The 24,167-nt window shown below is 36.8% G+C and overlaps 1 protein-coding gene across 1 annotated transcript in view; it reads left to right on the forward strand.

The window, feature by feature from the left end:
• The first annotated feature begins 2,290 nt into the window (after positions 1-2,290).
• Positions 2,291-24,167, forward strand: part of LOC148947242 (uncharacterized) — a 173,459-nt gene continuing 151,582 nt past the window's right edge. Inside the window, exons 1-3 of the mRNA XM_089096544.1 lie at positions 2,291-2,391; positions 19,236-19,344; positions 21,884-22,024. Coding sequence (XP_088952670.1) covers positions 2,291-2,391; positions 19,236-19,344; positions 21,884-22,024 — 351 coding nt within the window. The remainder of the gene's footprint in view (positions 2,392-19,235; positions 19,345-21,883; positions 22,025-24,167) is intronic.

The raw sequence follows: 24,167 nt of genomic DNA on the forward strand, positions 1-24,167 counted from the left end.
CATATGAAGGGGTTTTTCAGCTTTCGTAAAAAAAAACTAACCCAAATGTTGAAGTTACTCACTGTATGATACATCACCAGGCCCTTATGGTAAAATATTTAGAACCTACACTGGAAGCCATCATGCGTGATATCATCAAGATTGTAAATTTTATCAATGGGCATGCACCAAAAACGCGGCTATCTCGTGAATTATGTCAGGACGGTGAAGCTGAATATACGGACCTACTTTATTATACAGAAGTAAGGTGGCCCTCTCGCGGAAATGTAATAAATCGAGTATGGACTCTCAAAACTGAAGTCACAATTTTTATGGACGGCCAAAAAAATATTCTCGCAGATAAGTTCAAAAACTTTTTCTGGGTGGTCTTGCATATTTAGAGGCCACTTTTGAGGTTATAAAAATATTAAACAAAGAATTGCAAGGAAAGAATATTAATATCATTTCAGCGAGAGAAATAGTGTCAGTGTTTGGATTAAAGCTGCAATATTGGAGACAGAAAGTAGAACAGAACAAGATAGCTTCTTTTTCGAGGTTAGCTTTGTTTTTGGAAGATTGTGAAAATATGACTTTTGCTGATATCAAGGACACTGTTGTATGACATTTTATCGAACTCAGAAAGCGGTTTTCATATTACTTTCGAGATCTTGATACACGCACTGTCTGTTGGATTGTAGATTCTTTTAAATGTAAAATTGCTATGATACCAGAAGAGCTTTCAGGTTTGGCAGAAGAAATTCTTGAACTTCGATCTAATACTGAAGCACGTTTTCAATTTGAGAGTAAACCAAACATGTCTTTTTGGATGTCAAAAGCTGCAAAGGCTTTCAAAATTGCACATAAAGAGGCGGTTAAAAAATTGCTGCCATTTGGAACGACATATTTGTGCAAACAGGGCTTTTCCACTCTAATGAACATGAAAATGAAGAACAGAAATCGATTGATGTTTATTGATGCTTATGATGATAAATTATGTTTAAATAAAATTTTTAGTTATTGTTTTTTTTTTTCAGAATGACCATGAGGAGCTATTATATGAAAGATGCTAAATAGAGGTGATTCCGTTTTTTTTGCTCTTCGCCATGTAGTAATATCAACTTACAGAAAATTTTTTGGGATAATGATTAAAAAAGTTCCCCGACCGCTTCCCTAGAGGCATAGGGGGCAACCTCCTTTGGGGGGTTTTATCCTCCTTTGGCTGGTAGATCAATTCCAGTACTTGTAAATGTATACATATAGTACATTGTACACGATACTTTAAACACTTAATCAGCCGCTAGCAATCCGAAAGAAAATGTTCAAGCGTAAATTTCTAAGGAATCACTGAGTTCAACCATCTATTGAAAAACAATTTTCATATAGTTTACCACTATACAGAGACGTAGAATAACTTCAAATCATCTTAAAAAATATATATATACAAGATTGAAAAGTCGGAGGGTTAAAGGCTCTTGAAAAACATGTTTTAAATAAATGAGTGTATTTTTTATTTCATTGTGTTTTTGAGTCTTTGCTCGGCTTTCCAGTCAATGACTACCGTTGTCGACTACTCTGTCTATTTTTTTCTCATATTTATAAGATAAACAATCCCATGACGCCTTAGGTGTGTTAAAATGACACCAAGCACATCAAGATACTACCTTTTTGAACCCCGAATCCATCTTAGCTCTATTCATACCTGAAAACTGCGACTTTCTAATATTTTTCTTATTGTTGTTTCAAAATTATAAAGCTATTAGGAAGGTATCACATTTTCGTCAGTGTTGCCACGTGGAATTGTGAAAATAAATAAGCGAAGTTAATTATTTAAATTTGACAACGATCTTTTTCCGTAAAAATACAAGCATTAATAATTTGCTGACTCCTTAAGAAAAATGCACCTTCAAAGGAAAAACACAAATTCTGGAACTGATTGGTGTCATATATTATCAGCTTGCTAATTTTCCCCCTACGTTTCTTTTTTTATATTTGTACCTTACCTTTACCTTACCTTTTGCTACTACCTTAAACTGCATAATTGCAAATGGAAGTATTTTTTATTAAAAAGTTGTATTCTGTGTTTTTGATGATTTTTAAGATGCAAATTGTTTTGCAAGTTTCCATTTAACCTATGAATCAGGTTTCATTGTCACTGTCCTTGGTACCTCAATAAAAAAAAGGCGTAGATAAAACACAAAATGCGGGAACTGCATTAGGCTACACCGGGACGATTCTTAAAAAAACAGGCCTCGTGGAGTGTTCTATGCTGTTACCCAGACAACGAGTAAACAAACAAAATAAATATTTAAAAATGACTACTGACTGGCCAGCTGGTATTATATCGTATGTTGAATGTGAATTCTTTACTAAAGAGCTCGATAAGTCGTCATTCCATGATCTTGGCACATTAAGGTTATACAAAGCTCTATAATTTTAATTTAATCATTTATAATACAACCACTAACCTGTATAATAAGCTGAATAATGAAGCTCTATAATATAACCATTAAGGTTATATAAAGTTATATTTAAAAGAGTTTGAACTTTAATAGTATGAATATAAAATAACCCTAGTAAAGTATCGAAAAGTAAGTCTTATAGAAAGTATAGCATAGAAAAGTATGGTGTAAAAGTATAGTATAGTGTAGTATAGAAAAAAATAGTATAATAGTATAGTATAGTCTAGCATAGAAAAGTATAGAAATGTGATCTATCCATCTTCGGAGGCTTAATAACTGTGCATTGAAAAATAATTTAAACGTGAATAATTGAAATAAAAATTGAAAAGTACATACGTGGATAAATATTAGTAATATGTGAAATAGTTATCACGAAGCATCACTGTAATATCAAAGCACATTATGGACGTTTCAAATGACTTTGGTACATTATCAGGTGGGCACGTAGGGGGCCCTTCTCACCCCACCCTCTGAAATACCAAGATTTTTGTCAGTTTATTATAATTGTCGGTATTTAACAGTGAATTTAAATATTTTTATAAATATTTGCCTGTTCCATCGGTTTATTCACGACTTTGGTCCAGCTGATAAGTTGTCCCACTCTTTTAAGAAATTTTGCGTTTGTGTACCATGATTCAGGTTATGTTAGTATTTAGGTAATATTTGATTATCACGATTTTATTCACCTTTTCTTTTTCCAATTTTTAAGTTAAACTATGAATTTTAATGCTTAAATGAATATAAGCTTAGTTTATATTAAAATTAGGGCTTATCCTGTCAAATTGGTTCAGATCACCGCTAGTTATGTCCTTTTTGATTTGTCCTCATTAAAGGAAAAATAGCATTCACCGTTATTCCCATATTAGAGGCGTAACTTGCAGAAGTTTTAGGAATGGGTTCAGAAGATTTCACCAGCTAGCTATGCATTTTTGTAAATAAAATCGATATTTCATTAAAATCAACGTTGAGATTCGTAAAATCATGTTAAAAAAAAAAAAAACTGCGACCAACAAAGTCACCCAATTTTACTTCTGACTTGCCAAACACAAACCCCAATAATATTAGGGTGGCACCCATTTCTATTTCACTGGATTACTGGATTAATTAGAAACTTGGATTAAGGTTACTCTAGAGCAGCTATGTTTTCATCTTGCTTTTTATTTGCTTTGTTCTTTTTTTCATTAAAAGTACACTAGAGCTCCAGCAGAACAAGAGACTCCAATTCAGGGGGAGGGGAGGCAGAGGGGACAATTGTTTTCTAGATTTTAAAAAAGTCTTTTCCTAAATATTAAAATTTCTGAAAACAAAAATGAATAAATAAAAACATCAATACGGACAGCTAAAGCAAAATCAATGCTAATTTGTCTGAAGTAATCAAAATCCAAAAATGTATCAAAAATGAAAATGAAGAGCAAAGACACTGGCGGTTAGAAGATATGCGAAAACGACAATTAGAGCGTGTTAAAAATAAAAATGAAGGGCAAATACACACACCGTTAGAAGACGTACGACACGAAAAAGTGGGGGAGTCTAAAATGAAAATGAAGAGGAGCGAGTCAATGAAAATCAACAGCGAAAATCAAAACGTGTCGAAAATGATAGTGATGATGATTGGGTTTGGGATTTTGACATGGAAAAGGTCATCAATGCCTACCATACCTTTGTTTAAAAGAAAACAAAGGTTCGGCGATAGTGACGAAAGATAAGACGAGGTGTAACGAAGCAACCAAACTAAAAATGATAACGATGATGATTGGGTTTGAGATTTTGACATGGATAAGGTCATCAATACCTACCATACCTTTGAAAATCCAAAATATGGACTAGATAAGTCATTGGAAGAAAAAGAAGTTTTTGTCCCACCACCTGAACAATTAAAACAAACAAAGGTTCGGTGATATGTCTTTCATAATTACAAAAGACAAGCCAAGACAAAAGAAGAAGTTCTTATTCCGCCACTTGAACAATTAAAAGAAACTAAGGTGGTCGTCAGTGTCTTCCATGCCTTGTAAAATCAAAACCTTGACTATGTAAATCATTGGAAGAAAAGAAGTTTTTGTCCCACCACCTGAAGAAGTAAAGGAAACAAAGGTTCGGCGATAAGTCTTTCATAATGATAAAAGACCAGCCGAATCAAAAGTTAAAGGTCCAATCAAAAAATTACGTAATTTTACAAAGGCACCACTTCTAATTTAAGGTCCTTTTGGAGTAGAGATGCCCTAATATCTCCTGTCCCTCACCCCTGCTGCCACCTACAACTTTTTTTAACACCAAATATGGGCATAGCCTCCCTAGGGAGAACACATGGTTAATGGGGTCAATGACCTCTTTCTCCATGGTCTCTTTCTCCAGGTGTGTTTTTGGCACGCTCTCAGCGAATGTTATGATCCAGAAATAGTATTTGTTGTTGTTTCCGATGCAAATGTAAAGGTCAATGTTATTGTTGTTGTTGTAAGTGCACGCTCTCAGCGAATGTTATGATCCAGAAATAATATTTGTTGTTGTTTCCGAGGCGAATGTTATGAGTTTCCAGGAAACCGTTAGATCACGTGTTTCCTTCTCAGCCAATCAGAGGGCTTGCTTACATAACAATTGACCTTGGGATTTCGTATATAACGGACATGCAATGAGATTAAATTATCAGAAAGTATTTTGACATAGTTGATATAACAATGGATAAATTTGATGAATTAGAAGCCTTGGCAACTTCAATTTACCATGTAAGTGCATTTTTTATTTTCAAAATAAAATTATTTTCCTTGGTCACCCTCCAGTATATTTAGGTAAGTACCCCCCCCCTCAAACTTAACCACCTTGCAATCCTTATACTCGATTGATAACGTAAAATATATTCTTTTACCCTCAAAACCTAACCCCACCCCATTGTTTTACAATCAAATTCTCGCAAATAGAATTAATTATCTTTTCGTTAAATTCCTGTTTTTTTATTTTCCTTGGTCACCCGCCCGTATATTCACGTAAATCCCCCTCCCCCCAAACAATACAAACACCACTATACAATCTTTATACTCGACGGAAAACGTAAATATATTCTTTTTACCCTCAAAACATAACCCCCCCCATTTTTCTTACAATTAAATTCTCGCAAATAGAATTAATTATCCTTTCGTTAAATTCCTGTTTTTTATTTTCAAATAAAATTATTTTCCTTGGTCACCCTCCAGTATATTCAGGTAAATCCCCCCCCATACAATACAAACATCACTATACAATCTTTATACTCGATGGAAAACATAAAATATATTCTTTTTACCCTCAAAATCTAACCCCCTCCCCCATTGTTTTACAACAAAATTCTTGCAAATAGAAATAATTTTCGTTTCGTTAAATTAATGTGATTTAAAGTGTCTACTGACTTCTCTCAATTTTTAAAGAAAATGTCGCTCTGTTTTGACACAAGATACCAACGCGAAGCTAAAATTAGCTGTCATCCCTTTTCCTGTTTGTAAACATTAGCTGGCTTTAGGCAAAGGAAGTGTTCTTCCGTCAAAATTAAAACGCGATGATGCAATAATTAAGCACAGACGTGATGCTATATTTTGGAGAAGTGAAACAGATTATTTTCAAATTAAGGTCTAACAATATATTTAGGACATTATGTAAAAGGGGGGGAAAGGGGGGCAATGCCTTGCTTCTAACAGCTTCGTTGTAAGTAAATTATGTAAAAGGGAGGGGGCATTGCCTTCAATTCTACCGCCATCATTGTAAAATGAAAACAAACTATGTAGGGCTAGAAGGGTCTTTAAGAGTTGCATGAAGCTTATATTATGTGTAAATTGAATAGCATTTTAACCTATGTTTGCAAAATTTAGGCCTATAGGCAGCTGGGTTAACGATCTAATTTAAAGCCTATAGACTGGAACATTTAATATTTTTCTAAATGGTAAAAATAGAAACAATGATTCCTATCCTATGCCTATAGACTACTGATTGTCTAATAAAAACGTTTGATTTCTAAGCCTAATATATTTCTCGTGAAATTTTTACTTTTTGCTTTACTGAAATGAGATAAATGCTTTTCTAAACAAAATTATATGGATGATGATACTAACTTTCTTTCAGTAAAAAAAGGGGGAAATTATTTTGATACTAATTTTTTTCTCTTCTTTTTAAGGCAAATTATGAAGAATTTGGTGCCCCTCCAGCTGTAAAGCGAGCTATGGGTACAGCAAATAGCGAAGAATGTACCCCACCTCCATCAAAGAAAGCGAGAGATGACAAGGCCGCCCGATCAGTGCCAGCCCCCATACAGTCCGGTCAAAAACCGAAAAGACAATGGACCACAAGGGTGGGGAACCCCGCTATACAAGCTAGCGACATCGATACTGCATCTATGCAAGCCCCTCTGAATCGAGCCTCCATGCCACCTCGTCAAGTGCAGCCATCTGTGCCAGCCCTTGGCTCGACTGCACAAGTCACAGGTCCTGTACAAGTCGCAGCCAAACCTGCGCAAGAAATTAATGACATCGCTTGCACATCCGCTCTCCTTGGACCTCTAATAGCTGACCCATCAACGCTAGGTCAGGAGGTTACCCTCCAACATGTCATGTCAGATCCATCTAACACCCAAGCCCAGACGGATTATGCAAATGTAAGCATTTTTTCCTCAAACTATCTTATATAAATATATATCTATTTCTTCCAATGTTTTTTTTTCTTTTCACTATCTTTTAAAACTGTGTAAAAGTGTATCTCTGAGATATTAACCCCTCACCCCCAACCATTGGTTGATCCCCCCTCCCTCGGCGATCGCTAATGCAATATTTTCAAAGTAACCGCTCCTCTTTTTTCTAATATTTACTATTTTATCTGTTGCTATTTCTCCGATATATCATAAAAGAATATTTTTAGGTACCTTTGAAACTCAAAATGCTATTCTTCACAATTAAATATCACATAGTTTTAAGAGAGAGATTATTCCATTTTATCCATCTATTGCATATATCAGCGTTCTAATTTACACTGAGCCTTACATCGTGCCAAAGATTTCAGCGAGGGGAAACCAGGCTAACAGTTCCCGGCATTTTCCTCGTCTGAAGTTCAATCTTTGGAAATCAGAACACTCGCTCGCGATAGGTTACAATAATTAAACTCATGAGTTCACTGAATCTGTGTGTAATTAGATAAAAAATAGCGACTTATGCAGTCTAAGCGAATATTTCAACTTTTGACGGGCATTATGTAAAGGGGGGTCGGGAAGCGCTGTGGGAAGCACCGCGGGGAAGCGCAGCGGCCCCGAGAAGTGTCGTGGGGAAGCGCCACAAGGATGCGTTGCGGGCCAGAGAAGCACCGCAAAAAAAAAAAAAAAAAAAAAAAAAAAAAACAGCATGGTTGATTTGAAAATAAACGAGCAAATTGCCGCCTTCTATGTAAAGCGATTTTTTAGATTGTAAATATCTTAAGTTGAAACTTCCAGTTGAATTAGCCAAATGCTATTAAGCATTAATAATCCTAATTTTAAAAACAGTAGGGCTGATTTGAACACTTTGAAAATAAGCTATTTTTCATTTATAGGTTGGTTCATTTGTCACTTACTCACCATCGAGCGAAGGAGAGGAACAACACATTGAAGGGGCAATGGACTTTCAAGACAATGAAACATGGGACGATATCATTAACTCTGATGAAATACATTTTAATATTGACGAGTTTCTATGTAATTATTTCAATGTGGAACCTAGCACAGTTGAGCAAGGTAATATTTCTGAGATGGACTTGAGTCCGAATACTTTACAAATTTTTGAGGATTTCACAAACGAATTAACTGGGAACTATCCTCTAGCCCCTGATTACATAATTCAAACCACTGAAGTGGAGCCCAGCCCAGATCGTGTTTAACAACTTGGAGGAGGAGGTAATAGACACGAAGGGGGTACAGATTCTCTCGATTTTCAATTGTCGAGTACAATTTTAAATAATATAGTTGTTTTCACTGCAACGTATGGGGATCCCTTTAATTCACTTATGGGGGGAAATTTTGTTTTTGACCCTGTATAAATTGTGCATGCCTATGTAGATAAAATTCGTGCACTACTCGAGAAGCAAATTCAGTTGTGGGGGGTAGGGATTAAATTAAGGTTTCTACTGTTTTAAAGGTTTTTTATTTGAATGAGGGGAAAAGTGAAATTTACTATCATTTTATACATTTCGATAAGCGGGTAATTTATCCTAATTTTTAAAATTTTGAGGGTGTTCTTAGTGAGTGGGTGGGACAAATTATTGCCCATCTCGAGAACTATAGTGAAACTGGGAGCGGATCACTAGTTTTATTTATTGAAAAATTAAGTGTAAATATTTGTAAATTTAAGAAAGATTTTATTTTAAGAGGGGGGGGGCAGAGTATGAAAGAGATACAGTTTTAAAATATAATCCAGATCTAGAAGGTTGTCAAGGTGTCCAGAAGATTTGTTTTGAAACAGATCAAATATTTTTCAAGTATGCTTTCCTCATAACAGCATACGAGCCTCTAGCACCTGACACTACCAAGACGAATTTAGATCACTGGGCTGTACATGGGAAGGACGGGTCCGATTTCCCAATTGTAGATTTCTCTTGCTTAGAAGGAAAATACCCAGTAACGCTAAGATCCATTGACATGTTTGAAAGGGCTAATGCTCATTTAAATATCGGCGTTACTGTGGTACAGTATGAAACTGAATTTAAAGATGGGGTTCGTACTAAAAAGAAGGGGGTGGTTTTCCCGGTAAGGGGCCCGTCAATTGATTTGGTCAGACACTGGGTTTGGTTACTATACACACCCCCTAGTGAACCGAATTCAATTGGCCATTTTAATCCTATTACCGACATTAGTTGAGTTCGGGGGGAGGTTAAAAAGGGGTGGTGGGTATGTTTCTACTGTCCGACATGCATATCTCGATTCCGTAGTGATATAAAACTACGAGGTCATATGAAGCATTGTAGATAGCATAGCTATCAGACAGTGGAAACGGTTTAAGGGGATAGCGCCATTTTACGTTTCAAAAACTTCCAAAACACCCTTCTCCAATGCAACAAAATATCTTTAGACTGTGAAGCTAAGCTGGTGGAGGTGAACGATCCCCAATATCCAAATAGTATCAAAGAACACCAGGCCATTGCAGTGTCTTATGCTCATGCGCAAAGAGACAGTTCTAACACCATGCGGTTGTTAGAAATAGTTGAGACATTGGATGAGAACGAGTGTATGGTCAAGGCACTGACTAAACTAATTGGCACGGCTAATGGCACTATTTCTCGTTTGAGAAATACACATTACCGAATGGTGCTGTCTGCAGAGGATCGTCTAGCGATTAAAAATAAAAAAATATGGTGGGTTTGTAAGGGGGAGTTTGAAGAGGTGGATAAGGAGACTAAAGGGAAAAGAGAGGGGAGGGGGAAAGTCAGAGACCATGATCACTTGTGGCAGGAAATATCATCTGGGGGTAGTAATTTTAGTGGGGTAGCGCATCAATCGTGTAATCTAAATGTTAGTCAACTGTTTTTTATCCCTTTTTTTATTCACAGCTCTAATTATGACTTAAAATTTATTTTACCGGCACTGGCACGTAGGCACAGGAAGGGAGGGGGAGTAGACAGTCCCTGGGTAAATAATTCATTTACCTATAACATTATTCCCAAATCGGCCGAGAAGTTGGTGCTTCTCGAACTGAAATGGCAGGTAGTGTATAATAGACATACGTGCTGGAATAAACTCAGGTTTTTAGATTGTTTTAGTTTTTTTCCCAAGGTATCGAGTCAATTGATTCAAGTGCAGAAAAGTGACAATTTTGATAGCTTTTCATTGCTTAAACAGTATTTTCCAGACATTGAAATGTATGACCTATTAACCAGCAAAGTTATATATGCAGACGATTATTACTGTTTTGGTGAGGTGACACTACCTCCAATTGAAGCTTTTTATAAGTCACTGACCAACAGTGAATGCACAGCCGAGGATTATGAGTTTGCCAAGAAGGTTTGGGCTAAGGGAAATTGTAAAAATGGGTGGGATTATTGTAGACTGTACTTGGCCAGTGACGTTCTAACTCTGTTGGATATAGTCTGTAAGAATACAGACCAAATCTATTCTGAGTTCGGGTTAGATATAGGATATTATTTTTCTACACCCCATTCAGTGATGGATTTAATTTTAAAAATTAGTAGGGAGGACATAGGCCTAATCACAGATGTAGATCAACACCTTTTTGTAGAGCGTTCAATGAGGGGGGGTATTTTTTTCACGGGGACCGCGTCTTATCAACCGATCCGAGCGGACAAAGCACCGGTGTAAAGTCAAATGCAGTGTTCTTGGACATGAACTCGTTGCACTCCTTGGCAATGTCCTACTACTCTTTTTCGTGTGGAAACTATAAATGACTTGAGAATCCTTGCGAGTTCCTTGACATTAAAACCGTCGAGGACAACGGACCACAGGGATGGTTTTTTGAAATTAATGATCACATCCCGCTGGCCCTTCATGACTCAGTCAAAGATTTTGTTTTTACCTGTATCAATCGACCAGTGAGCAGGGACTCGCTGAGCCCCTACAATCGATCATTGGTTGAGGATATGGGGATGCATTGGACCCCCTTTAAACAAAAACTGATTGCTGATTTGGACCCTAAGGAGAATATCGTTGTTCACCATGTGCTTTTGCACTGGATGGTGAACAATGGTGTCAAAATCACCAAAATACATAGGGTCCTGCAGTTCAATCAGCAACCATATTTGAAAAAGTTTATCGATACTTTTGTCGATAAACACTCTAGGGCAAACTCCAAGGTAGAGAAGGAATTGTACAAACTCATCCTAAATTCAGCGTTTGGCAAAATGTTTGAAAGCGTAAGTAATAGATCTCACTGCGACGTTGAGACTGACCCTCTAGAGTGTGCACGAATTATTGCCGATCCTAATTTTACATCATTCACGAGCATAGAGGCTGGCATGGTTCTTCTACACAGAAAAAAGCAAAATGTGGTGCTGAACAAGAATATAGCGGGCGGCAGATCAGTACAATAAATTTCCAAAAAGCTCATGTTGTTGTTTTTTTACAATTTGTGCAAGGTGCAATGGCCATGGGAGGGGGAGGTTCAAGTTTACTATGGGGATACAGATTCCCTGCTGTTAAAGGTAAATGTGACTGAAGATTTATTGGGTGATTTAGAAAAGGGGGTATACATCAGCTCGCGGATGGATTTCAACAACTGGTATCCATCTCTCTACCCCGAGTTCGTGAAATGTCAAGACTCCACCTAGCTATTAATGTTAAAATCAGAGACGGGGAGTGATTTGACATCCCGGAGGTTGATCCTGGGCCTTAAAATTTTGTGCGTTAAAACTCATCATTGGGATGAAAAGAAGGCGTTTAAAGGGGTGCCTACACATTTTGTAAAGAGCAATTTCAACATGAGCGTGTACAGAGACTGTGTAGAAAGTAGCCTAGTGCCGAGAGCACAAGTGCTTGCAATTCGCTCTCTACAGTATAGAAATTATACTGTGAGAGTGGAAAAAATGCAATATCGTGTATATCCGACAAAGTATATGTGCTCGAGAATGGTGTGAGTGTCCTGCCTCATGGCCACTACCGTATTTCAGACCGAGTTGAATGCATAGACTATCGCAATCAACTTGGTCTGGATAAATTAACCTAATTTGACTAACCCAACCACTAACCACCATCACCAACCCGTTGATAAATTAACTAACCACCACCGACCCGTTCATAAATTAACTAACCTCAACTAACCCAACCTCAACTAACCTGTAGCAGCAGTGACGACAACTATTGTTTTCCCATCGCGGCTCCCGGGGGGTGGGGGACCCTTCCCGCGGCCACCCAGGGGGGGGGGGTCCCGCCCGCGGCCGGCCTCATGTTGGAAACTGGTGATCAAGTTCAAGTCGACAGCAATAGGGAAACGAATTATAATTCAGGGAAAAAGTTATAATCTAGTTGATTTAATTTGTGATATGGTGACGAATCGTAAAGGACTTTTATCATTTGACGCTCATCTATACACCTTTCTAAGTGTATCAAACTTCCCCAAAATTCTTATTGGCAATAAGCAAATTCTAAGGAAACTAAGAGAATATAGTTCTCCAACAATGCCAACACCATTTAAAAAAGATGAAGATTCAATATTTGAAAATACTAGCACTACTGATTTTATAACACCTGTGGTTGCTAGTCGAAAGCGAAGAAGAATTGATTCACCCTCCACTGTGCAAAAAGGGAAGGGCCATTACACTACATGTTTGCGTTCAAATTGGATGAAGTTTTGAAAGATATCCGTGAAAATATTGGTGAAGCGGGAAGTTTAAGTTCCCCCAAAACACTTTACGAAGCTGTCACCGGCACCACATTGAAAAAAGCAAAAGAGTATCTAGAAAATGAACCGAGGTACACACTACATCGGAATCGCATGCTTCGTGGCAAACAATATCAACAAACTAAAGCCTTTTTCCCTCTGCATATAATGCAAATGGATCTTGTAATTCTAGATACAGTTCAATAATGCCAAACTACACAATAAACAGATATTCGGGTGGCCATTAGCGCCTTTTTCTATTACGTAAGTACCGCCCCACCGCAATCAAAAGGTCGTGTTGAAGTAGCTTGGGCCATTGAAAGTATTCTCAGATATGATTAATGTAAAAATATTCAATCGGATAGCGGTAGTGAATTTGTTAATCCCCAAGTGCAAAAGGTTCTTTTGAAATATAATACAACACTTTAACATTAGTCAGAGTCTGATAAAGGCTGCATTGGCTGAACGATTAATAAGAATGATTCGTCTATTAATTTCAAGATATTGTAGCATTAAAAATACACCGGCTTTTATTCATGATTAAGATAAAATCATGCAGATATACAACCATCGACCACATCGATCTCTGTCCAACTCTAGCCCTCGGGATGTTCATTACAGTGAAAATACATTTGATACTTTTCTAAAGCAATACTCCAATGGCAATGAGAAGAAAAAGCAGGAGAAAGTCAATGTTGGTAATACTGTTCAAATTATTAGACCCAACAGTGTTTTTGAAAAGGTGAATTATTTATTTAGGACCGAATTTGTTAAGGGATTCAACATTTTGGAATCCGAGCCCACAACATATCAAATGCGAGACACCAAAGATGATGAGATTCTTGGTGTTATTTATGAATTTGAATTGCCAAAGATAAGGAACACTAGTGAAAGTTATCAAATTGAAAAAATATTAAAGAGTTGTACTCGTAGGGGCAAGAAACAGTTGCTTGTTCGCTGGCTAGGATACAACTCGGATTTTGATTCTTGGGTCAGTGCTGAAGACATTTACAATGCTCAAGGATTTCTCGGTGACTTTCATGTCCAATGTTTCTGATCCTCTCTACAATGATCTGAATAAAACATGTGATTTTTGGACGAAACTCTCCCCCACCATCAAATTCGACGGAAAGTATGAAGTGGCTCATGTCGATTGTATTCTTAAAAATACCTATGACATCCTTAGAAGTGATCGTGAATATGAAATAAAAATTAGACCCCATGATTGGCCACTCATTAGCGATCAACATGATTATTGGCCACTCGTTAGCGATCGAGAAAAAATTCAAAAAATCAATTCATTTGAATATCCATATGTTGTATTACCCTACGAGGAACTCACCTGTATGAATGATTTATGTCGTACTATTGATAAAAGAATTTCCGTTCGTAAAAAGGAGCTTTTTATTTCAAATATCCAAAGGAGGAGGGTAAGATCTACATTAGTTCACCTATTTCCAGCGAAAAGGTTATTTTCAATGATAACCTAAAGGATATTCTTGGCTTTAAGCTCAATATAATCAACGGTAAAAATGCCGAAAACACTAATTTCATTTTTGCTGACTACCCACCTGCCTTCTCCACAGACACTTGTATATTTATCTACGCTTCATTTGTGGAAACATCTCGGGTCAGTAATTCAAATGTCCCCCTCTTACATGCTCTTGAACAAAAAACCAATTAAGAACACGTTCACCACTACACTATAAAGCATCTTCAATATATTCCCGTAAACAATTCATATTTGGAACTCTGTCAGTTAAGACTAAGAGCAGAATTGGGTGATCCTATTGCACTTTCAAAAGGTTTGGCTGTGATAATATGTCATTTTCGCCCCATCGTTCGACAGCAAGATGTCTAATAAAAAAGTGGTATTCACTTGTCCTGATATAGACGGCTATGTTAATACTCTTGGTCCGCGACAACTGGACAATGGAATGGACTACTGTAAGGGTCGCTCGTCAATGTCTGGATATGGTCCTGGCAGCTTGTTTGCTAAGTTGTTTCGCTCTTCACTACCACTGGCTAGAAAATATCTTGTACCGGCTGCGACAGATTATGCATCCTCTAAACTATACGATTGGGGCTCTGGCAAGGATTTTAAAAAAAGTGCTACGGAAAATCTTAGGTCCAGTGCGCGAACCCTTGGCGAGGAATTAAAACAAAATGGTAAAGGTTTAAAAAGGTCAAGAAACACTGCATCACTCATCAGTCTCTAATCAGGTCGGAAACGAAAGACATCATCCCTTTTGTCAAAGAAAAGAAGGAAAAAGCTGACACGTAGCACAACCAGAAAGACCAGTACGAACATTGTTAGGTTGAAACTCGATTGTTTCCCATATGATGTTCTAGCTGCCACTTAAAGACTTTCAACCTTTATTCACCGCCTATTTTAATATATTCAATGCTGAAAATGTTGATGTGAGTGTCAAGCATGGATACTATGAACAATTTTATCCACTACAACCCCTCTCCGATAATATCCACTTTCAAATTTATTCCAATGAAGACTACTTTATGGACATGTCTTCAACATTTATAGATTTACAAATGAAAGTCCAGAAATCCGATAATACAATGACAGTTTCAGCCAAGGGGATATCCAAAGAAAATTGTGTGTTAAATAATGTATTTCATCAAATAAGTGTCTACATCAACGATACGCTAGTTAGCACAACCAACAATTTCTCAAACTATGCAACCTACATGTACCTCATGTTGATAACACCCAAGTCCTACAAGAAATTGAGAGGTGCCTCCAATGGATATGAATATATTACTAATACTGATAGTACAGATGCACTTAAAAATGCTACAACAAGTGAATTACATCTAGTTGGAATATTTAATATACTTAATATACCCCAATGGCTGCCGCCCAATGTTAAAGTGGATATAAAATTGACGCTTGCACCATCCAATTTCATATTGAGAAAAGAACTTGTTGCCAATCCCGATGTACGACTCTCTCTCACCTCAGCAATACTTCATGTACGCAAACAGCAGGTTATGAGTTCTGTTGCTTCGGCCGTGGAAAAACTGAGAGCCAATGAAAATAATATTAAACTACTTGGTCCTCACACAATCACCAATCAATATCATATTGCAATGGGCTGTCGTAGCTTCACCGATTCATCCTTTATCAATGGTGAAATCCCCTCGAAACTTGCATTGGCATTTGTAAAGAGTGCCAATGCAATAGGATAATGGACTGAATGCCCACATAAATTCGAGATGTTTTGACTTTCATCTCTTGTGTGCAAATTAAATAGTATCCCACTCTACAATCTATCCTTTGATAAATCCAATTGAACATTGTATGAGTTGACCATGCAAACCCTAGATAATGATTCGCAATTATTTGAAAATGATATAACCGAAGGTATGTTTGCTAAAACACATGGTATCATTTTATTGGATTTGTCTGGCAAACAGGATATGAGTATCGTCCATAACGGAACTATGCGTTAAGAGTGTACGTTTGCCGAACCATTGGCTGAGAGTATTGCACTAATCTCACTAAATCAATATGAAACCTATTGGGAAATCACTCCCGAAGGCAGTGTTCTACTAGACTTGGCGCCATGAACACCAGTCAAATAATCAATGTATTTGAAATGGACCCCTACATGAACTAGTTAAATTCATGTTGTTTGCCTACGAACTATCTTGAAAAATTCATAGCTCAAATCGTATCCTAAATTTTGTCAATAGCAGTCCGTCATCTGCGCTTACGGGTCGTTGGCTTAGCTTTTTTCAAATGGTGAAGACGATTGAATTTTTGTATACACTGGGTCTACCCTATACATTCTACACACCCCACATCAGCAGCTATATTGAGAGCAGTGGGAAAACTATTATTCAAAATCGAAAGAGGGTGCTGGATCTAACGATTAAAAGCTGTGGCTGCACTGCACTACTGTATTTCATATTCCGGTGCTTCGACTATACTCATACGCAGTTTTTCCACATTTATGGTGACAACCTGCGCCTGAGCGACTTTTTAGTGGAAAATATCCTCTCGGACCTTTATCGTATTGATTTCTGTATCCTAAAAGTAAAGTGCTTTAAAATTGTTTTGAATTTATTTATTAATGAAATGTATTTATACAACAATGTCTTTAAATCTTCACGTTTAGATTTCTTCATCGGTGTACAGGCAGCGATCATAAACCACTAATGTCGGTAAATCATTTGGATTCACTGTATATTGATCTTGATTGGCAGCAAAGCCAAGGTCACATTTTCTGCAGTACAATGTGGCGTTACTCTTATCATATCTCCTCGTATATTCAATAATACTATTTGGATTCATATTATAAAATTCACGAGATTCAATCTGTCTAATTGAAGCAATATCACATACAGTGTTTTCAAGTGGTGAATCACATTCGGTAACTGCCAAATAAAAATCACTTGATTTATAGTCATATTAGGCCGTGTCGTCACAGCGATGACGTAGAAACCAGATTGTCTTGTTACCCCAACAGTTGAATCGTGGACCGGATTCCTCTTCCCATAATAATTTAAATCCACGACGATACCAATCTCGTAGAAATAAACTAAAATCACGTTTAGGATTCTTTCTGATCATAGCGGGGTAAGTATTCTCCCACTGATCCCATTTTTCATAGTGACAATTCGTACATAGGTGCCCCTTAGGGTGATAGTCACACACCTCTTCAAGACATGAATTACATCTTTTAATTTGTACTGCACTGCCTCTATGCAATTTGCAGGGGTTACATAATTTACACTTTTCACTATAGTCGTCAATAATTGTACAATTATCATATTGGCTCCTAGCGCCAAGAGTGTATATGCACAGCCGGTATATATAGAACATTTTTAACTTCTGTTGTCAACTCTTTCACAGCTAAAACGAAACTGATCGTCCTTGCTCGATAAATTCAAAGTGTAGGAAAGGGAGAGGAGTAACTCTGTGGCGTTACCTCTTTCGAAGGGGGAACTATCTACATTGAATCCATTGGCAATGATTTCAAAAGTATATTCACAATATGATTCTGTTTTGTTCCAATTAATATATCAATAAATTGAGTATAAGCATTTGAATCACATTTTAAAAGTTTCATACAATAGTCCAATGGGGGAGAATCAGTTTTCATTATATTGTCAAGTGTTCCCTGAGAGAATATCCTGCGTTGGAGAGATAAATCGAGAAAATCATTATCCAAAATCAAATGTTTTTCCATAAACACTAGATTTGATCTAATTCTCTCTTTCTCAAATTTATTCATTTTTCAGTCCTTTCACTCTGACTGCTGACTCTAGACTAACCCAGATTCGTTAGTCCTAACCAGAAAAGAAAGGGAACATTTTCGATTTCGAAACAATTTTATTGAATAATTACAACAATAATACTATGCATGTACAATTAGCGATAGAGTTCATTGTCTTCGATATGTTTCACTAATGCACTTAAAGCACATTGAAGTCTATTCACATGTGCTATATCAACTTTTGCAGCAAAACATAATTGATCCTCCATTTTAAATTTGCTCAAGGATATCACATATCTTGCATATACTGCATCCCATTCCAGACAAAGCCGCGATCCTTTCGTAATTTCCACCGCAGTGTTTGGTGCTCTTGTATTATTACCAGCAACTCCACTATCAACTTCTAATAGTGTAAACATTCCACTCATTATTACAAATATATATCCAAATGAGTAAAGTCAAAACTATTCTTCTAACTCCTTTGAATTCTATTCACAGGCTAATAAAACTAGAGCAAAAATCCTTTCCTTATATTCACTCCGCTGCTGCTATGTAACAAGCCCTCTGATTGGCTGAGAAGGAAACAAGTGATCCAACTGTTTCCCGGAAACACATAACATTTGCCTCGGAAACAACAACAAATATTATTTCTGGATCATAACATTCGCTGAGAGCGTGCACTTACAACAACAACAACAACATTGACCTTTACATTTGCATCGGAAACAACAACAAATACTATTTCTGGATCATAACATTCGCTGAGAGCGTGCCAAAAACACACCTGGAGAAAGAGACCATGGAGAAAGACGTCACTGACCCCATTAACCACGTATTCTCCTTAGGGAGGCTATGCCCATATTTGGTGTTAAAAAAAGTTATAGGTGGCAGCAGGGGTGAGGGACAGGAGATATTAGGGCATCTCTACTTTTTGGACGTCATGACATTAAGAAAAGGCTCAAATTGTCTGTGTTTATAAGACAAGCGACGGTAAAAATCTATATATAATAAGGATTCTTACTATATACGAGCTATATACATATATATATATATATATATATATATATATATATATATATATATATATATATATATATATATATATATATATATATATATATATATATATATATATATATATATATATATATATATATATATATATATATATATATATTGCTTATACATAAAATTCTAAAATATATTCACATATTATAAATAAAGAATTTTTTATGCTAATTCTCAATTTTTAGGTGGTTGGAAAAACAAAAGAGATGTCACTTTTTGTACTTAGAAGCCGCACATCAAGCTTCAAAAATAGAAGAACCAGAAATGAAAAGTTTGCTTTTAATTGACAATAAGGTAAGCGTTACCTTCCACTTGTGGAGAAAGGGGGGGGGGGGAGAGCTTCAGGCATGTACCAACACCAAGATGTTGACATCTCACGCTTGTTTAAAAAAAAAACTAATTACATGTTGTTTTTCTTATATATAAGGTTTTTTTTACAGCTAACTTTTTTCTGAATTGAATTTAAAACCTCTGGCTAAGGATCTTCAACCACGTTGATCGGTGCGCTTTTCCTTTCGAACTGACATAATTCTTGAGGCGTTTCAAGCCCGTTTTCAAATAACAAAAATCGTTTCCGTAATTAACTTTTACTGCTAAGATAAAAAAAAACAGTTATTATTCCTGAATCATGAGCGAAATTTTGTTGTTAGTAAGTTTGTTTTTTTAATACGTTTCTTGTTTTTTGCCTACTAATGGGACTGCGAGGATTAACAGCTCTCTGCCATATTCCAGTGCCTCGCCAGCGCTGGGGAAATAACATAGAAAAAATGAGACTCATCAGTGTTTCAATCTCTTTTGGAAATCCCCCAAAAATTCCTTTTCGCTGTTTCATTGCTCTCGAAACGCATTATTTTAGTTTGGCTTGCTAAGGGGGCTGAAAGGAGGAGTTTTGAACAAAGGGAAGTGTAAACCTACGCTTAAGGCTTTTCGAAATAAATGATACAAAGGTTAAAATATAATCTTGCCGTGTTTCTGAAATCGGGGATGAAAAACTTCGGCTAGGATTTTTGACTATAGTGGTTTTTTACTATAATGGTTCTCTTTTCATATTGACCTAATGCCATTTTCGAGGGTTTTCAAGCTCTTTTCTGAAATTCTTGAGATTTTTTTTTTTTTACAACAGACTCTTACTATCAAAATAAACTGAAAGGATAGTTAACATTCCTTGGTCAGCTTCAAATGTAAATTTTTTTCTGACAGTATTTTTTAACGTGGTTTAAACTTTTGGTTACTGTGGGCCGTGGTTTGCTCTTTAGTAGGTAGTAGCTACTGCCACAGCTATGAGTGAAATGTAGTTGAGGCTTTAGAACATTCGCCTTTATAATGCTTATTTTAAAGCCTATTCCTTCTTAATTTCCAGTTTAATTCTTCTAAACTCATACAAGAAGAAACAAGAACCGAAAAAAAGTGAATAAAAATATCAGTTGCATTTATTTTGTTCATTTTTATTTAATTTTGATGCACATTTTGCCGAAGATAAAGGCCTTCTTAATATGGAACTCGGCATCTTTTTGCCATTAGAACATTCACCTTAATAATGCTTATTGGCTTATGGAATTATATTTAAAAATGTTCCGCAAAGTACAAGCATATTCCTTCTTAATTTCTAGTTTAATTCTTGTAAAGTCATAAAAGAAAAAACAAGAACCGAAAAAAAGTGAATAAAAATATCAGTTGTATTTACTTTGTTAATTTTTCATTTAATTTTGATGCACATTTTGCCGAAGATAAAGACCCTTTCTTGCCAAAAGAGAATAAGGGACATTTTCTACGTTCTCATCTCTTTATATTTTTGTTGCTTTCACCTCCACTTTTACTTTGCTTTCCATTTTGATTTACCTTTTGTTGTCCTATACTTTTTTACTTCTAAATTTTAATGCGAATCCATAATTCTGAGAGCCTAAAAATAATTCTAATTTAAGCGTCTTTCGATTTTTTTTAATGTCTCTTGGAAAACACAGCTGTCTGAGTGGCGCTAATAACTTTTAATCTCTATTGTACTGATATTAAAGTGCCAAAAATTCTCTGTTTTTTTTTTAAGTTTATTATCTATTTTATGTTTTCTATTTTTTTTTTATGAAACCTTATGGTGTTAGTCTTCGGAGCATGGCTTCTTCTGAACTAGACATTATAATAACAAATTCTTACTTAAGTAACTTCCAGAAGTCTTTATTTATCAGATTTCCAGAGTTATTTCCCGTTTAACTGCGTCTAAGACCCCCGCGCTGCCTTTCAGGGACGCCAATTCACGGATATTTAAGGGGGAACATTTTTTTGTCAATTTTTTAAAGCAGAAGATGCAAAAAGATGTTTTTCAAAATCTGTGGTACAATTACCTCCATCCTGCTCCTTCTTCCAAATTGGAACCCCCTACATCACTTTAATGCCTGGGTATAGCCCTAGGCTGTATGTGAAAATTAATTATTTTTTGTTAGAATTGGGAATTTTGAAAATATAGGCAAACAACCAAAGTCAGCAAGCTGTTTTGTACAGCCTTGGACTATTTTTAGGCATTAAGGAGGGGAAGGGGGCCGGGACACATATAAATTGGAAGTGACTCTTAATATCCTATTAATAGAAATTTGAATCTAATGCATTACAGATTTTTTTTAATATACTTTTAGTTCAGAAGAAGCTATTCATAAAGCTGTTCCCGCCCTTAGTTTAATTTACTGAGGAACATGCACAAACTAAAATAATTTTTTTTTTACGATGCACAAATTTCGCACCCTCTACTAGTTTGACAAATCTGAATATTTGCGGCAAGGTGGAAAATGTGTTTAATTGATTATGTTTTAAGGTGTTTTACCTACTTTTTCTCATCCCTCCATAGGTTCATGTTCTTATTCATGAGATGCTTTTAATTTCTTGTTGGCGGGTCCACGTTCTTCCCGAACTACTTCAGAAGCTGCCATCTACTTTAACGGAGAAGGATGACATGAATTCAAACTTGGAATTGCTACTCTACGGGATAGTAAGTCTGCCATTTCTGTTGCTGCTATATTAGTAGTTCTTTAACTTTTATGAAAATTCACAGCCATTCAAGGGGGGAGGAGGGGCAACCACGGCAAGCTTCCCCTGCCACCTTGGCTTGAGCACGCCTTGGTGGACGGGGTGCCTACTCTGATCAAATCCTTAACTTTGAATCTGCTTTTTTGCTTATTTTTGGGTCGGGAGGGGGGTCCTGTACTTATTTATTCCCTATGCGCCAACAACCCTAGGAACGGCTCTGTGCCAAGCTTGTAAGAAAATTCCATGTAATAGAAATTAAGTGGGACATACACCTGCTGCAAAGGGCCTACTGTGTTAAGTGCCTGAACAGTTGGAGAAAATAGAAAAATAGAGGTTACCTAAATATAGTTCTCTGGTAAAAAATTTGCTATAATGGCATTATTTTACATCTGTGACATAGGTTTTTACGACCATGTTAGAAAATGCAGCCAAAGAGCCCTTGTTTTTAAAACATCATTGGCTCACATAATGGAAACTTAAGTTTTCCTGGCTTACCTAGTGTTATTTCTGCCGACATTTGGAATTTAGTAATATTAAATATTCTGCTGGTATCAACACAAACGTGAATTTTTGGAAGCCTCCTACGGATACAATGAAATTGCGGCAATTTAACAAATTCTATTCAAATTCAATTCAAATTTTAGCTAAGGTTTCTTTTTTGTATATCTTTTGAAGTTGTGTCGACTGGGCAATCTAAGGAGCCTTAAGATTTTGACTAAAAGATACCTTGGTTGCAGCGTTAACTGCAGCCTAGTAAAGGAAGAACTTTGGCCACTAGTAACCCCGAATTAGTTATTTTGAAACCAAGTCGGATCGAAATAAAAAGTACTCCATTGGAATCACCATGGCCAAAAACCCTGTGCATGAAACTTACTGCTCCCTGGCTTGAACAACAAGGAGAATCACTTGTTTTTTGCATGGGAAGCAGTGATGTGTCCTTTTTTCCTTCTTCACTATTAGCAAAACACTGGCACAGATCAAAAAGAGCTGTTTAAGGGCTCATTTTAAAGGAAATTGCTATATATAGTTACTTTGTGAACAACAAAATACAATATTAAAAATAAATTCTATTTTTAGACAAAAAAAAACTGCATCTTCGTATGCACAATGATAAAAACATAATAATCGTAGGTTATAGCCATAAATGCCTTTATAGTAAAATACTTTAATGGGTGGCCTGGGTAACGATACAGGGTAGTTGTTCTTTACCGGCCCTGCTAAGAAAGAGCCTCTGTGTGTTTTTGTCTCTCTGTTCGTACCTTTGTGTCTGACTGTGTGTTTGCGTTTGTGTCCGACTTTGTGTGGGTATGTGTGTGTGTGTGTTTTTCCATCCGTGTGTATTTGCCTCTCTCTCCGTGTCTGTGTGTCCAACGGTGTGATTGTGTGTTTGTGCTGGTGTGTTTTTTCCCTCTTTGTGTTTTTGTCTCTCTCCATGCCTGTTTGTCTGACTGTATGTGTACTTATGTGTCCAACTTTGTGTGGTTCTGATTGTATGTCTGTGTTTTCCCTCTGTGTGTTTTTATCTCTCCCTCTCCGTGCCAGTGCGTCTGAGTGTGTGTACCTTTGTGTCCGACCTTGTGCGGTTGTTTGTGTGCGTGTGCTTCCCTCTGTGTGTTTTTGTTTCTCTCTATCCCTGCCCGTGTGTCTGACTGTGTGTTTGTGCCTGTGAGTCTGACTTTGTGTTGTCGTGTGTGTGTGTGTGTGTGTGATTTCTTTTTGTCTCTCTCAGCCTGCCAGTGTGTCTGACTGTTTTTGCGCCTGTGGATCCAGCTTTATGTGGTTCTGTGTGTGTTTGTGTATTTTTCCTTCTGTTTTTCTGTTTTTCCTTCTTTTTCTCTCTCTCCGTGGCCCTTGTCACACTCTGTGTGTGCCTGTGTGTCCGACTTTGTGTGTTTGTGTGTGTTTTCCCTCTGTGTGTTTTTGTCTCGCTCTCTCTCTCCGTGCCTGTGTGTCTGACTGTGTATGTACCTGTGTGTCTGGCTTTGTGTGGTAGTGTGTTTGTGTTTTTGCCTCTGTTTTTCTCGCTCGCTCTCCTTGCCTGTTTGTCTGATTGTGAGTGTGGACCTGTTTGTCTAGCTCTGTGTGGTTGTGTGTGTGAGTGTGTG

Source organism: Artemia sp. Qi Xiang Cuo, chromosome 11, assembly GCF_049724085.1.
Source record: "Artemia sp. Qi Xiang Cuo chromosome 11, ASM4972408v1, whole genome shotgun sequence".
NCBI lineage: Eukaryota > Metazoa > Arthropoda > Branchiopoda > Anostraca > Artemiidae > Artemia > Artemia sp. Qi Xiang Cuo.